This window comes from Peromyscus californicus, unplaced genomic scaffold (assembly GCF_007827085.1).
Source record: "Peromyscus californicus insignis strain IS unplaced genomic scaffold, ASM782708v3 Scaffold_12__1_contigs__length_115047231, whole genome shotgun sequence".
NCBI lineage: Eukaryota > Metazoa > Chordata > Mammalia > Rodentia > Cricetidae > Peromyscus > Peromyscus californicus.
In genome coordinates, this window is record NW_026294413.1 from 60,972,855 (window position 1) to 60,996,365 (window position 23,511).

Below are 23,511 nucleotides of genomic sequence, written 5' to 3' on the forward strand. Positions count from 1 at the left end.
CCAAGATTTCCAAGTGATTCCTATAATCACTAAACTTTGTCATATATTGATATACATCAAAATCAATAAAACTTCACTCCATTTTTGCTGCTGATGATAGCAGAGAATTTAATCTATTTGAATTTCCCTCCTTTTTCTTTTTTGAGATGGGGTCTTAACATGTTGCTCAGTTTAGCCTTGAATTCTGCTTCAGTCTCTTGAGTTGTAGAGACTGTCAGCATATGCATCATCCTATGTGTAAGCATCTGCAGCTTCAAACAAGTTTTGCCTACTTGAAATTTCTATCTTTTGTCTTACTATTATTCATTGTATGTGTGGTGTGTGTACGTGGGTAGAGGCCATTGATTCCCTATTTTGAGACAGGGTCTCATTGAACCTGGAACTCATTGATTTCAGCTAGGTTGGCTGCCCAGTGAGCTTCACAGACTTGTTTGTCTTCAGTTTCTCCTGCCATGACTGGGTTTACAAATGTGCACCATTGGGCCTGGGTTTATACATGGGCAGTGGGATTCAAATGCAGGTCCTCATGTTTGTGTGACAGGCGCTGTACTGACTGAACCATCTCCCCAGCCCCTGCCTTTTTTTTTTTTTAACAAGGTAATATGGAGGGTTGGAGAGATGGTTTAGTAGTAAAGGCACTTTTCACCAAGTCTGATTACCTGACACATGATGGAAGGAGAGAATGGACTCCTACTAAAGTTGTCCTCTGACTTAGCACATATATGCTGTGGCATGTGTCTCCTTCACCACCAAATTAACAACAACAAAAAGCCAAGGTAATAAAAGAAATTAAAGGGTTAATAGTGAATTTGCTTAGTTGGCAACTGGGAACCATTTGTATAAAAAGGCAAGGTTGTGTTTTCTTTCCCAGAATTTATTCCCTTGAACTGATCAGCATAACCTAGTGCTAGGTCAGGATTTGAATGGAAGATGGCTGAAGTAGTTTGACCTTACAGAAAACATTTGATAGCAGCATGTCATTTTGTTCTTGACCCTCATTGTCCAAGCATTTACTTTTAAGTACTCATTCATTTTTAACTCTTTGTCATAGACTCCTGCTAGTTTTTCTAACGTGAGGGTAACCCTAATATTGTGAAATTAGTTTTTGTAGTCCTATCCATGTTCCTTGTCACTGGCTTAGACATTGTGATTACAGGCGATTCTGATAATGGTTATCTACCGTCTTACTTTCTTCTTCAAGTATAAACTTCTTAAAATATTGTCCTTTTCCCCCACCCCTTAGGAGAAGGACAGGTGGAGGAGGACAGTGACTGCTGCTTTCTACGCAGCCCTGGAAGTCACTTTTTTCCTGAGTCAGTTCCGTGGTGCTAGATTTGAGTTGTGTGCCATTGCACTTAGCTTTTAGATTGCTGTTTTGTATTTTGAGATGGTCCTGCTGTGTTATACAGCCTGGTCCCAAATTCATAATCCTCCTTGAACTTCCCACGTGCTGGGAACACAGGTGTGTACCACCATTTTCCACCAGTACTGGCTTGCAGTTTGTACCATACTCAGTCTTAACCAAAAGGCTAGGAAGTGATCTTGGGGTTTTTAAGACAGGGTTTCTTGTGTAACAGCCCTGGCTGTCCCAAGAGCTTGCTTTGTAAACCAACCTGGCCTCGAACTCTCAGAGAGACGCCTGCCTCTGCCTCCCAGGTGCTGGAATTAAAGGCGGGTGCCACTACTTCCTGGCTTAGATAGCTCCTTAAAAATCAAATTACCAAAATTCAACTGTTAGGGCACCATTTAAGAAATTAAATACTGGGGCTGGAGAAACGGCTCCGTGGTTAAGAACATTTGCTGCTCTTCCAGATGGCTAGGGTTCAGTTCCCAGCAATCACTTTGGGTGGCTCACAATTGTCCATAACTTCAGTTCCAGGGCATCTGAATTGTTTTTTGTCTTCCTTTGACCTCTGTGGCATCAACCACATACATAGTACATATGCATGCATTCAGGCCAAACACTCATACACTTAGTATAAATTTTTTTTTTTTTTTTTTTTTTTTCCTTTTTGAGATGGTTTCTCTGTATAGCCTTGACTGTCCTGGAACTTGCTCTGTAGACTGTAGGCTGATCTCAAACTGATCCTCCTGCCTCTGCCTCCTGAGTACTGGGATTAAAGACGTGCACCACCATCACCTGGCATAAAATCTTGAATTAAAAAAAAAAGAAATACTTTATAAGTACATAAATATAAATGTACACTGTATAAGTGAAAACACAAGAATATATAAAGAAATGAGAAATCCATCTTTATAGCTCTAATTAGTGCTAACCACTATTAGTGGTTACATATATATTAGTATCCTAAAAAGTTTGTTTTAAATGTGCAAACAGGTATATGTTCTGTAAATTTTACTAGTAGGAGAGATGGGGTTTAGTGAGATGCCTTAGTGGGTAATAAAAAGGTACTTGACTGCTGAGCCTGACAAACTGAGTTTGACTCTCAAGTCCCACATAGTAAGAGAGAACAGACTAAGTTGTCCTCCAACCTCCACACGTGCCTTTTGGCATTCTCGTACACACACAAAGTAAATTAAATGCAATCAAAAATGTTTTAAAAATGAAAAGAGATGGTATACATTGAGGGGGGATTGGGGACATTCTGTTTAAGAATTGGCTTTATAACTAAAAAAAAGTTATGGGAGAATTTAAGCCTTAATACCTGTTTGTGTTTTGACTTCAGGGAAGAAACCCTTTTTTCTTGGAACCAGCAATAATTATTACAATCACTGATGGGAGCAAGTTGACTACTACCAGTGGTGTCCAGGATGAGGTAAGTCATGTGTGTGTCACATGGGTCATACAGATGCAAGTAAAACCTCTCTGCATATGTGCATGATAGGGTATGGAATACTTTGTAGTAGATTTTCTCTTTAGTTACCTTGTGCAATTTATAATAACCCACCTCTTGGGACCATCTGTCTTTGTTCATAGCAGTTGTCTTTATATTTTCTTTGCAAAGTTTGTGAGCATACCTCCTGCTCCAGTGTCAGTCTATATAGTAATAAAATTATTATTCTCAGGTTAAACAAAAAACAACCTAGAAATAAAATTTTAATAATTTTACTTATTTTAGTTGATTATTATGATAGCTCTTAATCACTGACAGAAGGTCTGAAGTAAATAAGCTTATAACAAGGAAAGGTTTCTATCCACAGTCAGTAGTAGACTGAGAGTTTGGGCCCTTTGTTGAGGCAGCATTGGTGGGACAGTGTAAGGAGTGAGCTTCTCACTTCACGTGGCCAGGTAGCAAAGAGAGGTAGAGTCTGCGATCAGATAACACTTGGAAGACTATCTACCATTGACCCAACTTCCTCCAATGAGACTTCATCTCTCAGAGTTGCCACCATCACCCAATAGCACCCTAAACATGGGACCGAGACTTAATACGTAGGCCTTTCCTAGACATTTCCTCTCCAGTCATGTCATCTGGGTGGTTTTTGTTTGACTAGAGTCCAGGCTGGAGTACAGCAGTTTGTTTGACTAGAGTCCAGGCTGGAGTACAGCAGTGCCAAGAGTAGGTTAAGACTAGAATAGCAAGATTCTCCAGCATTTGTGTTTCCTCTGAGTCGTGTAGTATAATAATCAGAGCTAATGTTACTTGCTGTCCGTGAGTTGTGTGTGCTGTGTTAGGATAAGTCCATTAGATTAAAGGAAGCAGACTTTAGAGTGTTTTTATTCTATTTGAACTGTTGGTAAATGTGTTACTCATTTTCTTCTGGACATTCTGATGTACAGGTGATCTTTTAAAGACTCGTTACTGTTTGCATTCGCTCTTAGTTTCTGTGGTACTTATTAGAGTTTGAAATGGGAAAGGTATGGACTTTAAAGAATTAGATTTAGATTTAGAATTAGAATTAAAATTTAAAGATTTGGAATTTATTTCCATTTGTGTGACACTGTGGAATATAAATTACATGAGGTCAGAGTATGTGGGTTTCTTTCTTAATTCAAGTACTTTTGTAGTGAACTTTGTACCAGTAATCTAATTTCCCTAAATCTCTACCTTATTGATGAAATAATGACAATAATTCTTGCTTTCCTTCGTAGTGTTGTTGAAATCTAAAATGAAAAAGATGTATGTGAAAGTGGTGGGCTATAAAGAAAAAGTGTATTGTATCATTCCATCATGAGGCAATAGAGTCAGTGCAGAACTTAGATTACCTAATTTGATTTAGGAGGGAAATGCTAGAATTACATTGTTTCAGTAGTTAATGTTAAAGAGATTTTAGGATATAATCATTGAGATAGCGCAGAAAAAATAGATTATAAACTACAATTAGCTATTTTATTGCCTGCTTGAAAGTGGAACTGAATGGGTTATTGGACTTTCTTAGATTTAGTTGACAATGTATAGCCATTTATGGTCCTGCCACTCTTAGTAGACAGACATTGATTGTATCTATAATCACAAACAATAGAAATGTCACTTAGCTTGAACTTAGAAATTCTCAAATTGATTTTTCTCTCTTAACCATAATAATTTTAGTGTTTGTGTTCATTTTGTAGAAATTCTAAGTCTTTTTTTGTTTGTTTGTTTTTTTGAGACAGGGTTTCTCTGTGTAGCCCTGGCTATCCTGTAGACCAGGTTGGCCTTGAACTCACAGAGATCTGTCTGTCTCTGCCTCCTAAATGCTGGGATTAAAGACATGTGCTACCACACCTGGCTCAAAATTCCAAGTCTTTTGATGGTCGTTTTTTTACCTTAATGATTTTGATTAAGCAGTTATTTCTGTTTTCTGTTGTAAAATATGCCTATCTGTAAGGCTATCCATTCATGGCATTCTTTCTCTTGCCTTTCTAGAAATGCATTTGGTGATGTAGTTTGTTCCTGTATATCTGGATCTGTTTTATTTATAAAAATCTATTTATGAGACTTCTTTAGCTTTAAGATATCTTGAAATGTACATGGGAATTGGAATTGTTGAACTTTCATTCTGATTCCTTTCTTGGGAAGGATATTACTGTGTCTTTATAATATTCCAGTATTAACTTGCAAATAAGATTGAGAAGATTTTCTTGTGGGCAGAGATCTTAACCTATTTAGTATAGTACTAAGAATAGAGTTTACATTAAAAAATTACAGCTGTTGATGTGTTGAATCTAATAGGAAGTTAAAAATTGATTCCTATTGCTGCTCCTTACCTAAAGCAGAAAGGTCATTTATTTTTAAGGCAAGCATTTTGGATTATGAAGTTTATTCATGTTTGAGAAAGCCCCTGCATGTTTCTCTCTTCTTCTACCTCTCTCTTCCACCCAGTGCTGTTGATCAAACCTGGGGCCTAGTGCATGCAAGACAAGTGCTCTAGCATTGAACAATATCCCAACTCAGTGTTTCTCTCTCGCTCTGTGGATGTGTATATGTGCATTTATATGCTTGCTCCATGCATGATCTATATTGTTATTTTTACTCGGTAATGTCAGTTTTGTGTTTACATCTCTTCAAGTCTCTTTACCTTTGCTTTTGGCAAAACTGGATTCTCTTTCTGTATTTTTGAATGAGTAAATGTGTGATTAATTTCCATTTAAGGAATTTTACAGAATGTGTGTATGTAATTTTTAGTGGTTTGGGGGCTGGTTTTTATTTTATTTTTTAAAATAGACTGTCTCTCTCTATAGCTCAGACTGGCTTTGAACTCATTGAGGAACACTGGCCTCAAATTTAGATCCTCTTGCCTCCACCTCCGAAGTAGTTGGATTACAGGCATGCATCCCATTTGCCCAGCTGTGAATACTGTTGATGTAACCTATTTCTCTTTGTGGGTTTGTGTGTTCCACTGTCATGATACACTTCGCTTGAGAGGTATGACATCTGCTGTGGTAGTACAGAATGAGTGACCTTGCTGCTTCACATAATCCTCATAGCATATATATGTTTATTTAGTCTTATCTTGTATTTTAAAAATGAGGAAATTGAGATCAAAAGAAATAAAATGATTTGCTTCGGTTATGGTATTTGTTGCTGCCAAAATCTATATTAGAATTAATCTAAATTGTGAAGATATCCTAACCCAGTGGTGCTTCCCTCTGCTTCCTGGATCTACCCAGCACCTCTTTGATTCTGTTGTTGAATGTGTTTAGAATTTATCTTCCATTGTGTATGTTTGTGTATGTGCTGTGTGAGTGTATTTGCAGATACATGTGCATTCCATAAGTTGATTTTGGGTATCTTCCTCTATTGCTCTTTACCTTATTTTTTGAGACAGTTTCTTCCTGAACCTGTAGCTCACTACTGGGCAAGATGGATAGCAAATCTCAGGGATCCTCCTGACTCTGTCTCTCTAGTGCTGGGGCTTTCCAGGTACTCACTCTACCTGGCTTTTATGTGGATACTGGGATTTGACAAGTCCTTGTGCTTGTGTGATAGGTACTTGTCTGACTGAGCTGTCTCCACAGGCTAATTTACTTCCATCTGGATTCTTACCTTTATTTCAGCTTTCTATGCAAGTATGATATAGAAAATTCTGTTCGGAATTTGTTTAGTCTCCCATAAATACCGAGCAGAACATTTCTAGGCAATGAATATAAAACAGGATAAATCTTTGGTGTTGTGTTTCGTGACAGTGTTTAAGTAGTGTTTTGAGTGATAAAAATAGTGATTCTAAGTATGTGGAAGCACTGAAAAGGTAGACTTATCCCATCTCATTGGCACTGCTACCTCTCATGTAATTGGCAAATTCTTTTTAACATTACATACAATTTAATTTGATCTAAAGATCTTAGCATAACAATTTACTGTGTGTGATTTACTGCATATATTTGTGAAATTCATATTAAAAAAGGCCCAATATTTTTTGAGTGTAAAAAAGGAGTTTAAATATTTAGAGCCATATTAAGCCTTGACCTGAGTATGTACAGCCCCTAATTTTTTACAGCATGTTTGTGAGCAGGATAATAGAGCAGCTGTGCATTCTGTCACAGCTCACAGGAGAGAAGACTGACTGCTTTATGCTATAAAACTCTCGAGCTAGATGTGATCATTTTATATTAATTAATTAAATGAAACATTGAGAGTCATTTAATAAAAGTCTAGGCTATTTATTGCTTGAGGTGACCTGAGTACTGTCTAGGACTTTTGATGACTGTTTGGATTGCAAGTTTAAGTGTATTATTCTGGCCTTTTTGCAGTGTTTTTATGTGTACATGTATACAGCCATTTAGTAAAACTGGTTGTCTCCAGTATTTTCATATAAGGGAAATGGGCTACGTATGGATTTGAATTCAGATATACCCAGAACACTATTCTTCTTGCTCCCATAGTACTTATTTTTTGCTGTTCAACATTCTTGTGTCCAAATAATCATAATGCTAATCACGTCAGTATTACTGGCATGTCAAATGTTTTGGTAAAATCATCAAATTATAATTAGAGTTGTTTGTTTTATTTACTTAACTTTTTGAGACAGGGATCTCCCTTTGAGGTCAAAGCCAAGGCTGAACTTGAACTCATGGAGCCTAGGCTGGCTTCAAATTTAGGGCAGTCCTCCTCAGCCTTGGCCTCCAGAGTGATAAAGTCACAGTCGTGTGTCACCAGGCTTGCTGAAAACTTGATTCTTTTTTGTTTGCAACGATCCTCTGGAGTACTAAGTTGCAATAGGAATGTGTTCTGAACTGATTCCAGAAACACATGGCCAAAATTGTTCAGCAGAAGAAATCCTGCTGTAACAGTCAGTGTATTGAAACCGTTATTTTTCTCGTTCCTGAAGATGCTAATAGTAGTCTTCTATTTCAAATATTGAGATTTCTCTGTATAAATGAGTATGTTGGCACTTCTGTATTATGATTGCCATGGAGGTAACGTTTTTGAGAAGGTTTTTTTTTTTTTCTCAAAATGAACTGTTGGCTTTGCAATACTAACTAGGTTTAAAGACCAAGTTGAATAATTACTTTTACAACTTACTGGAGAGATGTCCAGTTAAGACACTTGCATAGAACAAGAATGTAAGAGCAGTCTCAGTTTATGGGTTCAGTTGGGCTTATATTCTGATTTGTCAGTTCTTAAAGTTGGTACAAAAGTCATTCAAGCTATGAGTTACTGGATTTGATAGCACCATTTTTTCCCCTGGATTATCCTACACATTACACATTGAAAATAGTTGTACTTTATCTGACAAGGTATGTAGTTATGCATTTTCCTTCTTAATGATTCAAAAGCTATATAGACTCTAGTATCTGAGATGATTCAGAAACTGCTGTTTCCTCCCTCCCCAAAATATTTTTATCCACTGAAATAAAACTGTTTGCCAGAGGCTCTTATAACTATTTTATAGGTAAAGACTTGAAAACACATTTCGAGTAGGTTCCCCACTCCCTGGCATGCTGAGAACATTGGGCAACTTCCTTTGTTTTAAAAAAGACTGAAAGAGAGGGGCTGGAGGGATGGTTCAGTGGTCTAACTGTAGTCCCATGCTATTTAATGCCCTCTTCTGTATGCAGTGTACATACAGACCAAACACCCACATCCATGAAGTACATAAATAAATCTCATCTGGAGGAACTTGATAGTGTGATAGCTTTCTGAGTTCAGTACTGTCTTGTAGTGACCTCTCCATATCGGCGTTACTGGAGTCTAGTAACCCTTAAAGAGTGACTGCATTTGTGGTGAAATATTTCATCCTTGTGCTTTGTGTCCCCTCTACCAAGGCAGCTTTGTAAGAACAGCTGAGGGAATTTGTTGATTATAGATAATTTACATTTTCTTTTTCTATCTATGTTTTTGCCTCTATTTTCTCCATTCCCGGATTTGCATAGTTTAGAAATGTTCATACTTGTAATTAATAGTTTCTTGAAAATACATAATTATAAAATAAGGAAGTTTGCCGTATACAAACTACTGTGGTACTTACCCTGTAAGCTTTTCCACAGCTGCATCAAAATCACCAAGTGAGCTTGTAAAATATACAGGCCTTGGCTATGATGATGGGGCCATTGCTGTAGGCTGGAAATGGAAACATCACTATTTTGTAAAAAAAAAATCCCAGTTGATTCTGATGATGAGCAGTCAGATTTGAAAATACAATATAATTGCCCATACTTTTTCCCACATAAAAGCATGTGAGAATACCTTAATAAACAGTGGTGAAATGTTTTTAACTTAACAGGGCTAGCCTGAAGTTATTCTAAGGAACAAATAATTCTTGATCTTTATAATTGTTATACTTGGAATCCTTTCCAAGGTTGTGGAATTGGGCTTGTATGAATATTTATAACAGGATTATTTTCTAATCTGTTGATGTTGTTTAGAAAAGATTATTGGACAGTCTTAAAATACTAACTTCCATACTGACTACCTGTCAGTCTAAAGTTACTGCCTCGGGTGTGGGTGTGCTGTATTGAGTACTTTCTTTCGACCCTGAGTTTAAGATGAGGGAGAGGAGGTGAACTGCTAGGAAGAGGTGAGTAGTTGACTCATGTTGCCTGCCATTGCTCTCCCTGCCTTAGAAGTTTTCACCCAAAGGATAATAGTAGAATTCTGGTGTCTTTACTATGCTATAATTACGTTCTTGAATGCTATGTAACTAGCATTATTTAAGAAATACATTTCTTTGACCCTGATGAGGACTATTTATTTAAAAAAAAAATGATGACAGTTAATGATTAATTTTCTGGAGAGTTGCCACTTAATTACCTTCCAGAATGGATTCTTCAGATCTGAGTTATTAAATATGCTTTAGTTTAGCATTTTTTTCCCTGTGATATATAATAGGTTTGGCTGTATACCAGAGCTTTGACAATCCCTGTACACATTGTATAGTGTATATTATATTTTAGCTGCTGCAGGAGCAGAGATGGAAGTAAATAAGACTCTTGCCCCTAGAAAACACACTGTCTTTAGAAACAGGCAACAAAATTAGTACTTGTATAGTGAGAAATGTCATAGCAGAAATAAGATGAAGTTTCTCAGCATAAACAAAGGAGCTTGAAAAAATGAGTAAGGAATTGAGCTGTGATTTTCCAAGAGAGAATAGTATGCCAAGCTATGAATACATGGAAACCATTTAGTAGATGATTATAACTTGGAAAGTATAAGACACAGAAAATATAGGTAGAAGGCAGATGATAGTGATATAAGGGTACAGGACTTCATTATGCTGACGTTTGTAGGGGAAGATAGTAAGATTGAAGTTGCCCAGACACATGGAATTTCCATTTTTAGCAGAGTTGGTCTGCCATCCAGGTGACTGAAGATGCACTAAAGACTAAAGGTGAGTGCTCTGTGGAAAGAATTAGTAAGCTACATTCAGTAGTCCAAGAAAAGAAGTGTGTGCGCCAAAATTAGGCCAGGGTTAGACAGACAGGGAGAAATCAGAAGAGATTTGATAGTGTGTGATGCAGGTTTTTAAAGATGTGTTAGGTAGGAGGAAAAACGTATTTATAGGGTTCCGAACCTAGACTCCTGGCCTTCCATAGAATTCTTAAAGTAATATCTAAATATTGTGTTTGTGTGCATGCACACTTTCTGGGGCATAGATTTGTCTTGACTTCTTTTGTTTTTGGTGACTGCTCTGGTTAGTAAATCTAGGCTGCCCTTAAACTCAGCCACTCTCCTGTCCTCAGTCGCCTCACAACTGCATCACTATACCCAACTCAATAGCTTTTCAGACAAGTTAAAAAATGGTCTAGTATTATTTCTCGGCTTCCATCTTGTGTGTCTATGTAGGTAGTAATACTGTTATCTGGAATATGGAGGATATAGAAAAAAGTAGAAAAAAGGCAAACAAAATAATTGCTTTTAGAGTAAGTCTGTTGTCAAGGAATTATGAGGCAACTTGTAAAACAATCATCTCAGGGCTGGGATAATGACTTAGGCAGTAAAGGGCTGAGGATCTGCTGCTGGGCTCTTGATGCCACTGAGGGCAGAGATAGAAGGATCTCTGGGACTCCCTAGTCAACTAGTCTAGCCTAATTGGTGGGCTCCAGGTCAGTGAGGGGTAGACAGATAGTCCTTTAGCTTTCATGACAAACAATTGCCTCAACTTTTGTGTGTGTGTGTGTGTGTGTGTGTGTGTGTGTGTGTGTGTGTGTGTGTATGTATGTGTGTGTTTGTTGTTGTTGTTGAGACAGGTGCCATTATGTAAGCCCTTCTGCTTCATTGTTCCAAGTGCTATGAATGCTGCCATATATGCCCAGTGGTCAAGGTTGTCCTGTCGTATCCCCTTGCCCCACACTTGAGCCACCTCTCTGGCCCATTGTTTGTATTTTATTTTTAAAAATTAATTTTGACGCAGAGTCTCTTTATGTTCCCTTGGCTGGCATGAAACTAACTATATAGACCAGGCTGGCCTCACAGAGATGTGCTTGACCGTCTCCCAAGTGCTGGGATTAAAAGTGTATGACCCCACATCCAGCCCCATTGTTTTTTATTTTTAAGAATATTTAAATTTGTTTATTTAAAGCAACCATTAACATTGACATTTAAAAATTACTAGAACAGACTGGAATATTTTCTCTGTCTTCTCTCCCTCTTTCCCCCTCGTGTGTGTGTGTGTGTGTGTGTGTGTGTGTGTGTGTGTGTGTGTGTGTGTGTACACTTGTGCACATGTGTATCAGTATGTGCATCTATACCCCAGGCAATTTTCTGTTGAATTTAGTCTGTTTGGTTATTTTCTGCCTTTCTGAGTCAGATTATAATCTGAGAAAATGCAAATGTTAACATTTGGATTCCTGATGGCCACACTAACATAAACATTAGGCTGTTAGTTACTTATAAATATATTGATTATATTAGCTCTGTTCCCAGTTTTTTAAACTTAATTTTCACTTTTGGTCCTTTTCAGGTGTAGAATAGTAATTTTAAGTCTTTTAGATTTATTTATTAGAAATAAACTTGAAGTGACTGGAATAATCTTGAAACTTTGGACTTTATACCAACACAAGGCTAAATTTTGATTTAGACAAGGCTGTTTTGGTGTATTTTTCCCCACACTCTTTTCAGATTGAATTACTGATTCCCCCTTCTTCCCCCTTGTTTTGTTTGTTGTGGTTTTGATGTTTTTTTTCCTTTCAGCTAAAGGAGCAGCCCAGTGGTTTTCAAGAAGTGCCAAAGTGCACTGACTGTCTCATGATGACTGGTGCCTCAGGGAGGGTCATGATTCCTGGGTCCAGGATCATCGACCTGATCCTGGATGTCACTTCAAGCCTTGTCTAATGGCTAGCCTTCCTCAAAAGTCTGATGCTAGTCATCTCGGAAGGCCTCAGAAAGACTTGAAGGTGAGCAGAGTAGAGTGTAGTTCTCTCTGGGGACTGTGCCTTTTTGTTGGAGAATTGGATTCAAAACAGAATGATAACCTTAACCTGATTATTCAGGTTTGATTGGTAAACTAACCTGAAGCTTAAAAATCCATTGATGATGATGACCAGACCCCAACTTTGAGTTACTGGAGACTTTCTTTCTGAGCTTAACAGTCATATAGGGAGGAATTTGCTATTTCCCATGCTCTTGAGAGCTTTAGCTTAATACTTGTTCTCTGAATCGAACACCACCTTTCTGTTGTAGCTAAGTGATACCTTGATTGCAAAATTGCATTCAGTTTTTAACTACAAATAGATACTAAAAACATAATGAACTGTTCTTTCAGTTTGTACATTTATCATAAATATCAGGCACTTAAGCTTCAGAGGTTTATTAGAACAAGTTTGCATTTGACTTTTGTCTGTCATAAAAAGTTTTTTTAAAACAAACATTATTGCTGGGTGTGGTGGTGCATGCCTATCAATCCCAGTGTTGGGGAGGAGAAGGAGGATTATGTATTTACTTGGGCCACATAGTATGACCCTGTTTCAAGAAAAATGGCCGGGTGGTGTTGGCGCATGCCTTTAATCCCAGCATTCGGGAGGCAGAGCCAGGCGGATCTCTGTGATTTTGAGGCCAGCCTGGGCTACAAAATGAGTTCCAGGAAAGGCGCAAAGCTACACAGAGAAACCTGATCTCGAAAAACCAAAAATAAAAATGAAAAACAGAAACAAAATGATGAAAAACAAAAAAAGTACAGTAGCATTGAAGCAATTCATATTTTATTGTATTGAACCTGAAGAATATTAGTACTACCTCCTCGATCAACATCTTTTATCATAGTAAAATAAAGATTCTTGAAATATTTTGGCCATTTTATTTTGGAAAAGTTTAATTTTAGATTGCTTTCTCTGTAATGTGAAGCACTTGGAGAACGCAGTAGTTCATTAATAACCTAGGTTTCTAAATTTAAGTAAACTGAGAAGTCCTAAGACCTGCTCATTTCCTTTGTTTGAATTACTATTTACTAGTAATAAATTATATGGGGCATGCACAATTCCCAGTGCTTGTACTTTTTAAAGTTTAGTAATTATATATACTAGGACTGGGAATGTAGATCAGTGTAACACGCTTGTACATGGTCAATGGGCCCTGGATTCAATTTCCATCATTCAGGAGAAAAATCACATTTTTTATATATATAATTTATTTGTTTATTATTTTATGTACATTGGTGTTTTGCCTGCATGTATGTCTGTGTGAGGGTGTCAGATCTTGGAATTACAGACAGTTGTGAGCTGTCATGTGGGTGCTGGGAATTGAACCCGGGTGCTCTGGAAGAGCAGTCAGTGCTCTTAACTGTTGAGCCTTCTCTCCAGCCCACATGTGTTTGTGTGTGTTTGTGTGTGTGTGTGTGTGTGTGTGTGTGTGTGTGTGTGTTACCAAATTCGCTTTCTGTGCAGCATGTGCTGTGATATATACCAGAAATTTGTATTCTGTTTTGCTTAATGTTGCTATGATGAAACACTGACCAAAACCAATTTGGGCAGTTTATTTCATCTTATGCCGTGATTGAAGGAAGCCAGTGCAGGAGCTCAAGGCAGGAACCTGGAGGCAGGAACTGAAGCAGAGACCACAGAGGAATGTAGCTTACTGGCTTGCTTTCCTTGGTTTGCCTAGCTGTTTTTCTTATACAGTCCAGGCCTGCCTGCCCAGGGATGGCACTTCCAGCAATTGGGCTAGACCCTGTCACATCAGATAGCCATCCAGAATATGCCCCATAGACATGCCCACAGGCCCTTCTGATGGAGGCAGTTTCTCAAATGAGGTTCCCTTTTGTGGTGTGTCAAGTTGATAACTAAAATTAGCCTTTACAGTTTGTAAACTTTTTAGTTAAAAGACTAAATAGAACCCCTAGACAACGTATGGAGCCAAGAGAACCCACTCTTGAAAGTTGTCCTCTGACCTCCACTCATGGACTGTGGTACACACACAGCATATATATGTATGCACATATACATACAAATGTATAGTTTAATGTAAGTTTAAAAAAAAGGATAATGAACATTTTCAACCCCTGTGTTCTATTAGAATTACTGACTTTTGCTGTTGTAGGAAAGAAGGACTCACACAGTTATTAGTGAGTAAGTAGTGGTGTGTTCAGAACAGTTTTGTTTTCAGAGATAGACTGGGCTGCAGTAGACTTGTAGACCACAGTTTGGGGAGTCCTGTTTTGTATTCCACTGCTATAGGTCATGGGGTTGTGTTACTGTGTTAGATATTTCCACATCAGCTTTGGAATGGTCTTTATCCATACAATTACTCTTCCTGAATGCAGTGAGCAGAATAACACTAGAGCCAGAATGCACTCAAGTTTTTTGAACAAATACTGTAGAACTGCCCTGAAGTGTAGGCACAGGTTAGGTGCAGGGTCTTGAGGGGCGATTATCTATGTGCTGGATTCCTGGTATGTCATTTCAGTCTGAGAGTTTATGTTGTCTGAAAAATGTCACTCTTTGACAGTCTCTTCCAGGTATTGCCCGTGCAACCCTAACCCCTCATTTCTGTTCTTTTTGGATAGTAGAATTCTGAATTGAACTTTATTTTTGTTTTTAAATGCATTTTCTTTCCTGCTGGGCATAAGGCACATGCCTATAATCCCAGGGCTCCCAGAGGTAGAGGCAGGAGAATCTCCTGAGTTTGAGACTAACCTGGTCTGTGAGCCCCAGGCATTCTGGGATTATACTGAGACCTTCTTCTTCCCCTTCCATTGTCTATCCTCTGCTGTCCTCCAATTCCCCTTTCTCCTACAGCTGTCTTTGTTGTTTGGGGCATTTTCTTTAACTGAATTACTAAATTGCTTGACTTTTGGAAAGGTGTGTGTGTGTGTGTACATGATATGTGGGCATGCATGTGGTGGCGAGACAGGGTCTCAAGTGGAACCTGGAGCTCTGATTCAGTTAGCTTTCCTGTCCAGAAAACCCCACGGATATCCCGTATCTATTTCTCTAGCACTAGGATATAGGTACATTCTGCTATGCTTGACATTTTATTTAGGCTCTGGGGATCCAAACTCAGGTCCTCATGCATGAAATGGCAAACATTTCACCAACTGAACCATTTTCTCAACTCTGTGTGTGTGTGTGTGTGTGTGTGTGTGTGTGTGTGTGTAAAATTGAGGTGAAGTTTTCATAATAAAATTAATCATTTTGAAGTGAATAATATTCTTTGGCATTTATATATATATAAATATGAATGTACACACACACATTTCTATACAGTGCTAGGTATGGAACCCTGGGCCTCATGTGAGTTCTGTAGCAAGCTCTGTGCCCTTGGCCCACCCCCCATTCCTTTTTTTTTTTAAGTAGATTTGTGCTTAGCATCATATGAAGTGCATAAATCTTAGGATAAGCAGGTGTCTTTCATGTGCCTTGATCAGATAATTTCAAGTTGGATATTCTTGCATTTAGAATTGATGTTCTTAGAAATAATTAGAAAAAGTACTAAGGATTGAAATTATTAGAAAGTAAAACCTTGGAGAATTAGAGGTTGAGGGTCTTTGCTCATGATAGATAGTGTGAAATTCAGTAAACAGAAGGCCCAACAGAGGAGAGGTATCTACTGGGAAGGAGGAAACTGAAGTAAATCTGTAAGAACCTAGTACATCATAGCATCATGTCTTCCTCTGATTTGTTTTGAATTAAAGACCAAACTAAGGCAGTATTGTATTTGAGAGATTAGCTTTAAGAAACACTGAAGACATTAAACTGTCTTCTGAAAAATTTCTTTCTCTGTTACCTAAGCAAATCTGAGAAATTGGGACTGGAGACACTAGCTTTCTATTCAGTATATTAGAATGTATACATTCTTGCCCTTGCTGCAGCAGCACACTGCCTGGTTTGCTTTTTGAGACAGGGCTCAGAGCCTAGATTGGCTCTCCTGCCTCCACTTCCCAACACTGTATCACATGCTACCATGCAGAGTTGGTTTCTCTTTGAATGCATAGTTTCTGTAGCAAACAAATTGACAGACAGTGGTTCTCAGCCTGTGGCTCTCAACCAGAGGGGTCACACACCAGATATCTTTCATATCAGATATTTATATTACAAAAATTAATAATAGCAAAATTATAAAGTAGCAGTGAAAATAATTTTGTGGTTGGGGGTCACTACAGCGTGAGGAACTGTATTAAAGGGTAGCAACATTAGGATGGTGAGAACCACTGCTCTGGGTTTGTTTTTTTAAATTGGTTTAGTGATCTTATTGGAAAACAGTAACAACAAAAACAGAGAGACCTTTATTTTAAAGATAGGTTTCATCGGGTAGTAGTCCCAGAAGTAGAGTGGCTCTGCTCCAAGCTGTGCTGGTGTCAATTACTTCTCTTTAGCGGACAGTTGATGCCAAGTGGGCTTATTTTACAAAACATCCTGCAACCCAGGTTTGACTTTCAAGAAGAGCAGCAGATGTTGGAGAGCGGGAGGCTTCTTTAGATGAGGTGACTCCAGATTTAACACAGGACAGTCCCTGTCAGCATTCGTCAAGTAGAACATCACAACTTAGCTATATTGGTTACATTGAGATTTGGGGGATTTGGTTAGTAGAAGGAGGAAAGACAGATTGATCCGGTGGGCAGAAGGAGCTGGAATCAAAGGAATAATGAAGATTAAACTTTAGAAACTTGACTATCTCTTTGTTTTCTTATATAATGGCTGTTCAAAGGTTACATTTTTGCCTCAGGTTTAGAATTGGGTCAGGTTTCTCATGCTTAGCAAATGACTTAGGGGTGATTCTTACTATTGTGTTGGTGTCCATGTTTTAGTCAACCCCCCCCATCCCCACCCCATTCCCATTGTCAATAGACAATGACAAAGTTAGGAATTTTTTTTTTATCTAAAAGAGAAAATAGATTATATATTAATATTTATATCTACTTTAATTAAGTCATTTAAAACGCACTAGTTGAAGTGTTTATTGTTAAAGACCAAGTTTTGAATCCTGGCTATGCAACTAATTAGAGCTCTAACTCTATCTCTTTCGATACAAGGTTTAGTGTTACTAACTTTAGAATGAGTCTAATGATGACAGCTCAAGGTTACTTTGATTTTCCAGAGTCTTCCTTATCACTGAACAATGATGAGACATTTCTACTTCTCACAGGGCTTTGGAAGTTGTCTTTAGAGGGGACTGTGTATAAGTGGGAAGTAGCAGTTTATTTAGTCAGAAGAAATACCTGGGTGTAAGGGACTTTGCGAGGCTGTGGTCTGCATTATTTAAAACCTAGAGCATACTGGTTTTCTAAGTCTTGAAAATCTCCAACTTTTCTTTTTCAAATTGCTTTGCCTAATGTAGGGGCTTTGACTTTAAGTTTGGAATCAGGATTCCTAAGTCTTACAAGAAAATTTACTGAAGTTTTGATTAGGAATCCAGGTAAAACAGTTGGAGATGGGATTGACATTAATATTTTGTCATTTGATCCATTATTATTGCTTATTTCTCATATTTTCTACATCTTTAATTTTCTGAACAGTATTTATAGTGTTCAGAGTGTGAACTTGGTATATCTCTCATAAATTAGATTTTTACTTTAAGTTCTGATTGTGTATTGCTAGTATAGAAATATATAATGGGTTTTTGTTATTGTTCTGAGACCTTTATCCTGTGAGCTTCCCAAATTTACTTACTGTAGAGTAGCCTTTTCTGGAGTTTTTAGAGAGTTTGTCTACACAAATTTGTGTATAAACATGGACAGTTTTACACACTCTCTCTTTTCACTATTTATCTACCTTTTCTCTTCTTCCCTTAATGTACTAGTAAAAATGGTGAGACTTGGCATCCCTGTCTTGTTCGTGATTTTGGGAGATGAAGTTAGAAATGAGTTAGTCTTTGCCTCTGTTGATAAGATGTTAACTGCAGGTTTGTGTTTGGGTAGGGGGTGGGCAGTGTAGGCCTGTATGTTTTTTTCGTTTGTTTGTTTTTGTTTTTTGTGACAGCCTTCCTTCCCCTGTAGCCCAAGCTGGTCTAAAACTCACTATGTTGCGTAGACTAGACTTAACCTCAAAATTGTCCTGCCTTGGCCTTCGAGTGCTGCTGTGATTACCAGCTAGCACTGCCGTCTATACCTGACTGTATGCTGGGCTGGCACTGCTGGGCTGCTTAGAATCTTTTCATCAGATTGAAGCAGAAGTTCTTCTTTATTCACAGTTTGCTGAGATAGTTTTTTGTTGTTAACATTTTGTTTTTTAAATTGTGAGTAGATGTGAGTTTTAAGATGATCATATTTTCTTTTTTAATTCTGTTAATATGTTTAATTATATTAACTTGAATGTTAAAGCATTTTTTGTTTTGTTTTGTTTTTTGAGACAGGGTTTCTCTGTGTAGCTTCGCGCCTTTCCTGGAATTCACTCTGTAGCCCAGGCTGGCCTCGAACTCACAGAGATCCACCTGGCTCTGCCTCCAAAGTGCTGAGATTAAAGGCGTGTGCCACCACTGCCCGGCTTTAAAGCAATTATTTATGATTTATATATTTTATACATCTGTTTTGTAGGTGAGGAAATGTACACAAAGGTGGTGATATAGTTAGGCAATCATAGTAACCAGAAAATAAGTATGAGCTTGCCAAGCATAAGATGCAGCGGGAAACATAATAAAACCAGTACATTACACACTGTAAATATTAGTGAGGTTCCAGACATGGGATAGGCATTTAGCACATTGGTTCTTTGAAAAACCTGCGTCAACTAGGACATATAAACCAATCCCATGATGGGAAGGTCTCCTTACCCTGGTCTCCTACCTTTCCAGTGATAGTTACAACAGTTATGTTTCTTTGTATAAAATACTACTCACTCATTCCCTACTACTTTTTGAAAACAGGATGGACTAGAAATTACTGACAGAAAATTGCAAGTTTTCATGCACAAGAGTAGTACATACACCTGTATCTGGTTGTAACAGGCCAGTACTCACAAGGGTATATGGTTGCTCAGTGGTCCTCCAGGTGAATATTTGCTTTAGGATAATGCCTCATGATGTTGAGAATTTTAAATTCTGTTTTAAGTTTATGATTTTTTAAAATTTATTATGTATACAGTGTTCTGTACTGCATTTATACTTGTATGCCAGAGAGGGCACCAGATCTCATTATAGATGGTTGTGAGCCACCATGTGGTTGCTGGGAATTGAACTCAGGACCTCTGGAAGAGCAGTCAGTGCTCTTAACCACTGAGCCATCTCTCCAGTCTTAAGTTTATGATTTTTAACAGAACGTTTTGGCTGAGTTTAATTGGAGAGGTGGTGATAAAAGTAAGCTTCCCTTCCTGTTTGTTCTTTTCCTCAGAAGTTTTCTAGAAATTTAACAAAAAATTGGCTTCCTAATTACCCTTAGAAAAAGAACAACACAACCCGGATGTGGTGGCATAGGCTTGCAATCTCAGCCCTCTGTACTGTAGGCAGAGGCAGCAGGGTCAGATGGAAGGCCTGAGAGGACTACAGCCAGGTCTGCAGAGGGAAAGGGGCTCTGAAATAACTGACCAGTCAGTATAAAGTCAGCTTAAATCTGAAGTTTCTCTGGACCTGCCTGGACTGAGTCTACCAGGTTGATCTCAGTCCTCGGGGGACGCTTTGCCCTGGAGGAGGTGGGAATGGGGGGTGGGCTGGGGGGAAGGTGAGGGGGCCCGGACAGGGGAGAACAAGGAAATCCGTGGCTGAATTGTATTGCAAAATAAAAATTAAAATTGAAAAAAAAATCTGAGGTTTCTGAGGTTCAACTCAAAGCTTTTAGTGGTATTGTAAGTGATTCAGCAACTGTGAAGAATTTGTTCCAAGTCAAACTTTAAAATTTAAGCATTAGTCTGTCCTATGGTTTGCATTTCAAATAAGGAGAATATGAAATTATTCTAAGGTTAATCAGCTAGGAAATAAATCAAATACTAATAGTCTTTAAAACATAATTTCAGGATATACTTAAACTATAAAGTGTTTTTAAAAAGTCAAGATTACAGACGGGTGCTCTGCTTAACTTTTTTTTTTTTTAATGTAGATTTCTTTACTCTATTTTAAGTATGTGAGTATCTGCCTGCATGTATGTCTGTGCACCATGCCCCACAGAGGTCAGAAGAGCGCATTAGATTCCGTAGAATTGGACTGAACTCGGGTCCTCTGCAAGGGCAGCCAGTGCTCTTAACCACTGAGCCCTATCTCAAGCTCTGCTCTGCTTAACTTTTAATGGTCAAAAAGAATTTAGAAAAACCTTCAACCAGTTTGTAGAAGAGTTAGACCCAAGTTCTCTGACACTCAAACTGTAAAATTCTATATGGAAAAAGGGGATAGATATCCACCTTTATGGATAATCATACACTATTGTTGGGATTTTAAAACTCATTATGGTGATGATGATGTGTATGAACTGTGTGTATCGAGGGTGTGAGCATGTCACAGTGCTCCTGTGGAGGTCAGGATAACTTCTCAAGAGTCAGTTGTTTTCTTTTTACGTTTACATGGGTTCTGAAGATCAAAGCTAGCAGGTCAGGCTAGTGAGGACAGCACCCTCACCTACATGGTCATCTTAAGTTTTAGGAAGCAAAGAAATACATTAAATTGCTGCTGTTTCTTAGAGTCTAAGTCATAGTTAATAGATTTGTTAGAAGAGTTAAATAAAGCAAGGAATCTGATGGAGTTAGATTTACTATATGTGTTCAGTAAATGGAGACTTGTTGGCCAGCTTACTGATTTTTGGCTCTCAAATGATACATAAGGCTTTTATTTTGCTTTTCTTTACCTATATGTTTTAAAGTAACTTTCTAACTTACTAGTTTATGATTTATTTCGAGCTAAATGCTTCATGCTGGATTCTGAATAGTTTGGGGGTATAGTTAATGTATATAGTTGTACTTTTTCTTTTGTTTTTTGTTTTCAAGACAGGGTTTCTCTGTAGCCCTGGCTGGCCTTGAACTCACAGAGATCTACTTACCTCTGCCTCCCGAGTGCTGGGATTAAAGGCATGCATCACCACCACCACTCTTAAGAGTAGTGTTGCACCAAAGTTGATAGTGTTGCACATCTTGTGAGAAACATGTTCTGATTTGTGTGTCACTGGAGATGTTTAGAACTTAGTTTATAGTTTCTTAAGTCATGATCCATATGGAATGGTTTTGAATGTGTTAAATAGTTCCTGCAGTTGGCAGTAATACAGATACTGGAGTTGTAGGACATATTAGCAGCCTCTGTGTCATGCCTTCCGTGTCTTGGGTGTCCGGGCCTTTTCGTTAGCGATCATTAGGCTGCTGCCCCTTTCTTCTTCCATTGACACTAGTTGTTGTGGTGCTTTTCTCTGTCCTTCCTTTCTGTTTTCCTATAGTGTCTAGCCTCAGTGCTAGACACGTGTTAGTGCATTCCTTTTGGCAAGGCATTTGTTTGTTTTTCTTTTTCAGTTGTGTATGGCTGTGTGGGTATGTGCACATGAGTACAGGTGCCTGAGGAGGATCCCCTGGAGCTAGAGTTACAGGTGGTTGTGAGCGGCTTCTTAACTGCTGAGCTACCTCTCCAACCTGTTTTTCCTTTCTTTTCTCTTTCTTTCCTTCTCACTCTCTTTTTTGGTTTTTCGAGACATGGTTTCTCTGTGTAACAGTCCTGTCTGGAACTCACTTTGTAGGCCAGGCTGGCCTCCAACTCACAGAGATCTGACTGCCTCTGCCTTCTGAGTGTTAGGACTAAAGGTGAGTGCTACCACTTCCTCGCCCTGTTTTTCTTTTATTAAGTCACATTTGTTTATTTATTTTGTATATGGGTGGATACGTATGTGCCATGGTGTGTGTGCAGAGGTTGTTTTGTGAGAGTCAGTTCTTCAACCTTGTGGATTTTGGGGATCAGGCTTAGTGGCAAGTATCTTTATCTCCTGAGCCCTCTTGCTGGCTTGCCTGGTTCTTTTCATGACTGCCTTTAATCTGCCACATGTGGCAGAATTTCTCTAAAATGCACCATTTGTGTGTATCATCTGCTCACACTGTCTCATTGCTTTCCATTTCCATTAGATTTCTCAGTGCTTCACAGTTTAGCCTGTCACATTATTAACCTTTTCATTTTCATTCAGCCATGTTTATTGAACAACTTCTATGATCTAGATACACTAGAGTCTAAGCATAGAATGGAAAGCAAAGCAAACAGGAGTCCTCCTCAGGGGTCTGGAGAAGACAAAAATTATGAAAAATAATTGTGTTAATGAGAGTAAGTTTGTATTCATCATTTCCTTCTCCCCAAAGGGAGGAATATAGAATGGTATCTAACTCAGTGGAAGAGTGCTTACTTGGTATGTATGAGGTGCTGGGCTCATCTGGCACTGGGAACAGATATGGGGAGAGCAGGGAGGAGTATGCTATGAGAGCATACAGTAAGTACTGTGGATCTAGTCAGGGAGGTCATGACTTGTTGATACCCGAAGAGAAGCCAGTATGGTGGCTCAGTTCTGCAATTCCCCAGCACTGGAGGCTGAGGTAGGAGGACTCCTATGCCAGCTTGGGCTACAGAATAGGCTTTGTCTAAGAAAAGACCCGAAGAGAGTAAGTTTTATTACGTACAATGTACAAATGAAGATCAGACCAGGCAGAGGGATTCTTCCTCTGAAAGGAATGTTTGAGAATGAGAAACTAAACCTTGGAGCATTAACAAAAATGGGAATTGTAGGAGAAGATGGAAAAGAAGTTTGGGTTTGGCTGTGCAAGGAACTTGAACTGTGAAGTGATGATGGTGCTAATCTACAGTGAGGGGCTGGGCATGTCGCTCAGTGCTTGAGAGTTTGCCTAGCATGAGGAAGACAGGCAGATGTCTTTAGGAGTTTCGTGTAGTGGTGGGGGAGAGGAGAAGACAGGTAAGTGGTGGAAGACAGCTAGGCACTGCTGTGTTTGAGCAATTTGAGCAAAGAGATGGTGTGGTAGTAGACTAGATGACAGACCCATAATTTAAAGAAATATTTAGGAAGGTAAATCAGTAGAATTCACTATCATAGATTGTATTTCAAGTTTTTTAAGGGGTGGGAAAATGGCTTTGTAGATAATGGTGATGTCATTCATTTCCTGGCCTAGAGAATGTTGTAAGTCTTACAGATGAAGAAAAATCATGAATTAGGTTTAGAATGTTTAGGTTTTGAGGTATCTCAGAATCATTTAAGGATGAATGTTGCCGGCCAGTGGTGGCATGAGCCTTTAATCCTAGCACTCGGAAGGCAGTGGTAGGTAAATCTCTGAGTTCATGGACTGTAGCATGAATCTTAAAAGGTCTT

At 38.5% G+C, this 23,511-nt stretch overlaps 1 protein-coding gene across 4 annotated transcripts in view; it reads left to right on the forward strand.

Moving 5' to 3' along the window:
* Positions 1–23,511, forward strand: part of Ints6 (integrator complex subunit 6) — a 91,034-nt gene that overhangs the window by 22,020 nt on the left and 45,503 nt on the right. For 3 of the 4 annotated variants that reach the window (XM_052732985.1, XM_052732984.1, XM_052732986.1), the window contains exon 4: positions 2,688–2,777. In XM_052732985.1, coding sequence (XP_052588945.1) covers positions 2,688–2,777 — 90 coding nt within the window. Of the gene's footprint in view, positions 1–2,687; positions 2,778–12,026; positions 12,215–23,511 lie in introns of those variants that run through there. The other variant, XM_052732987.1, reaches the window with a different exon arrangement.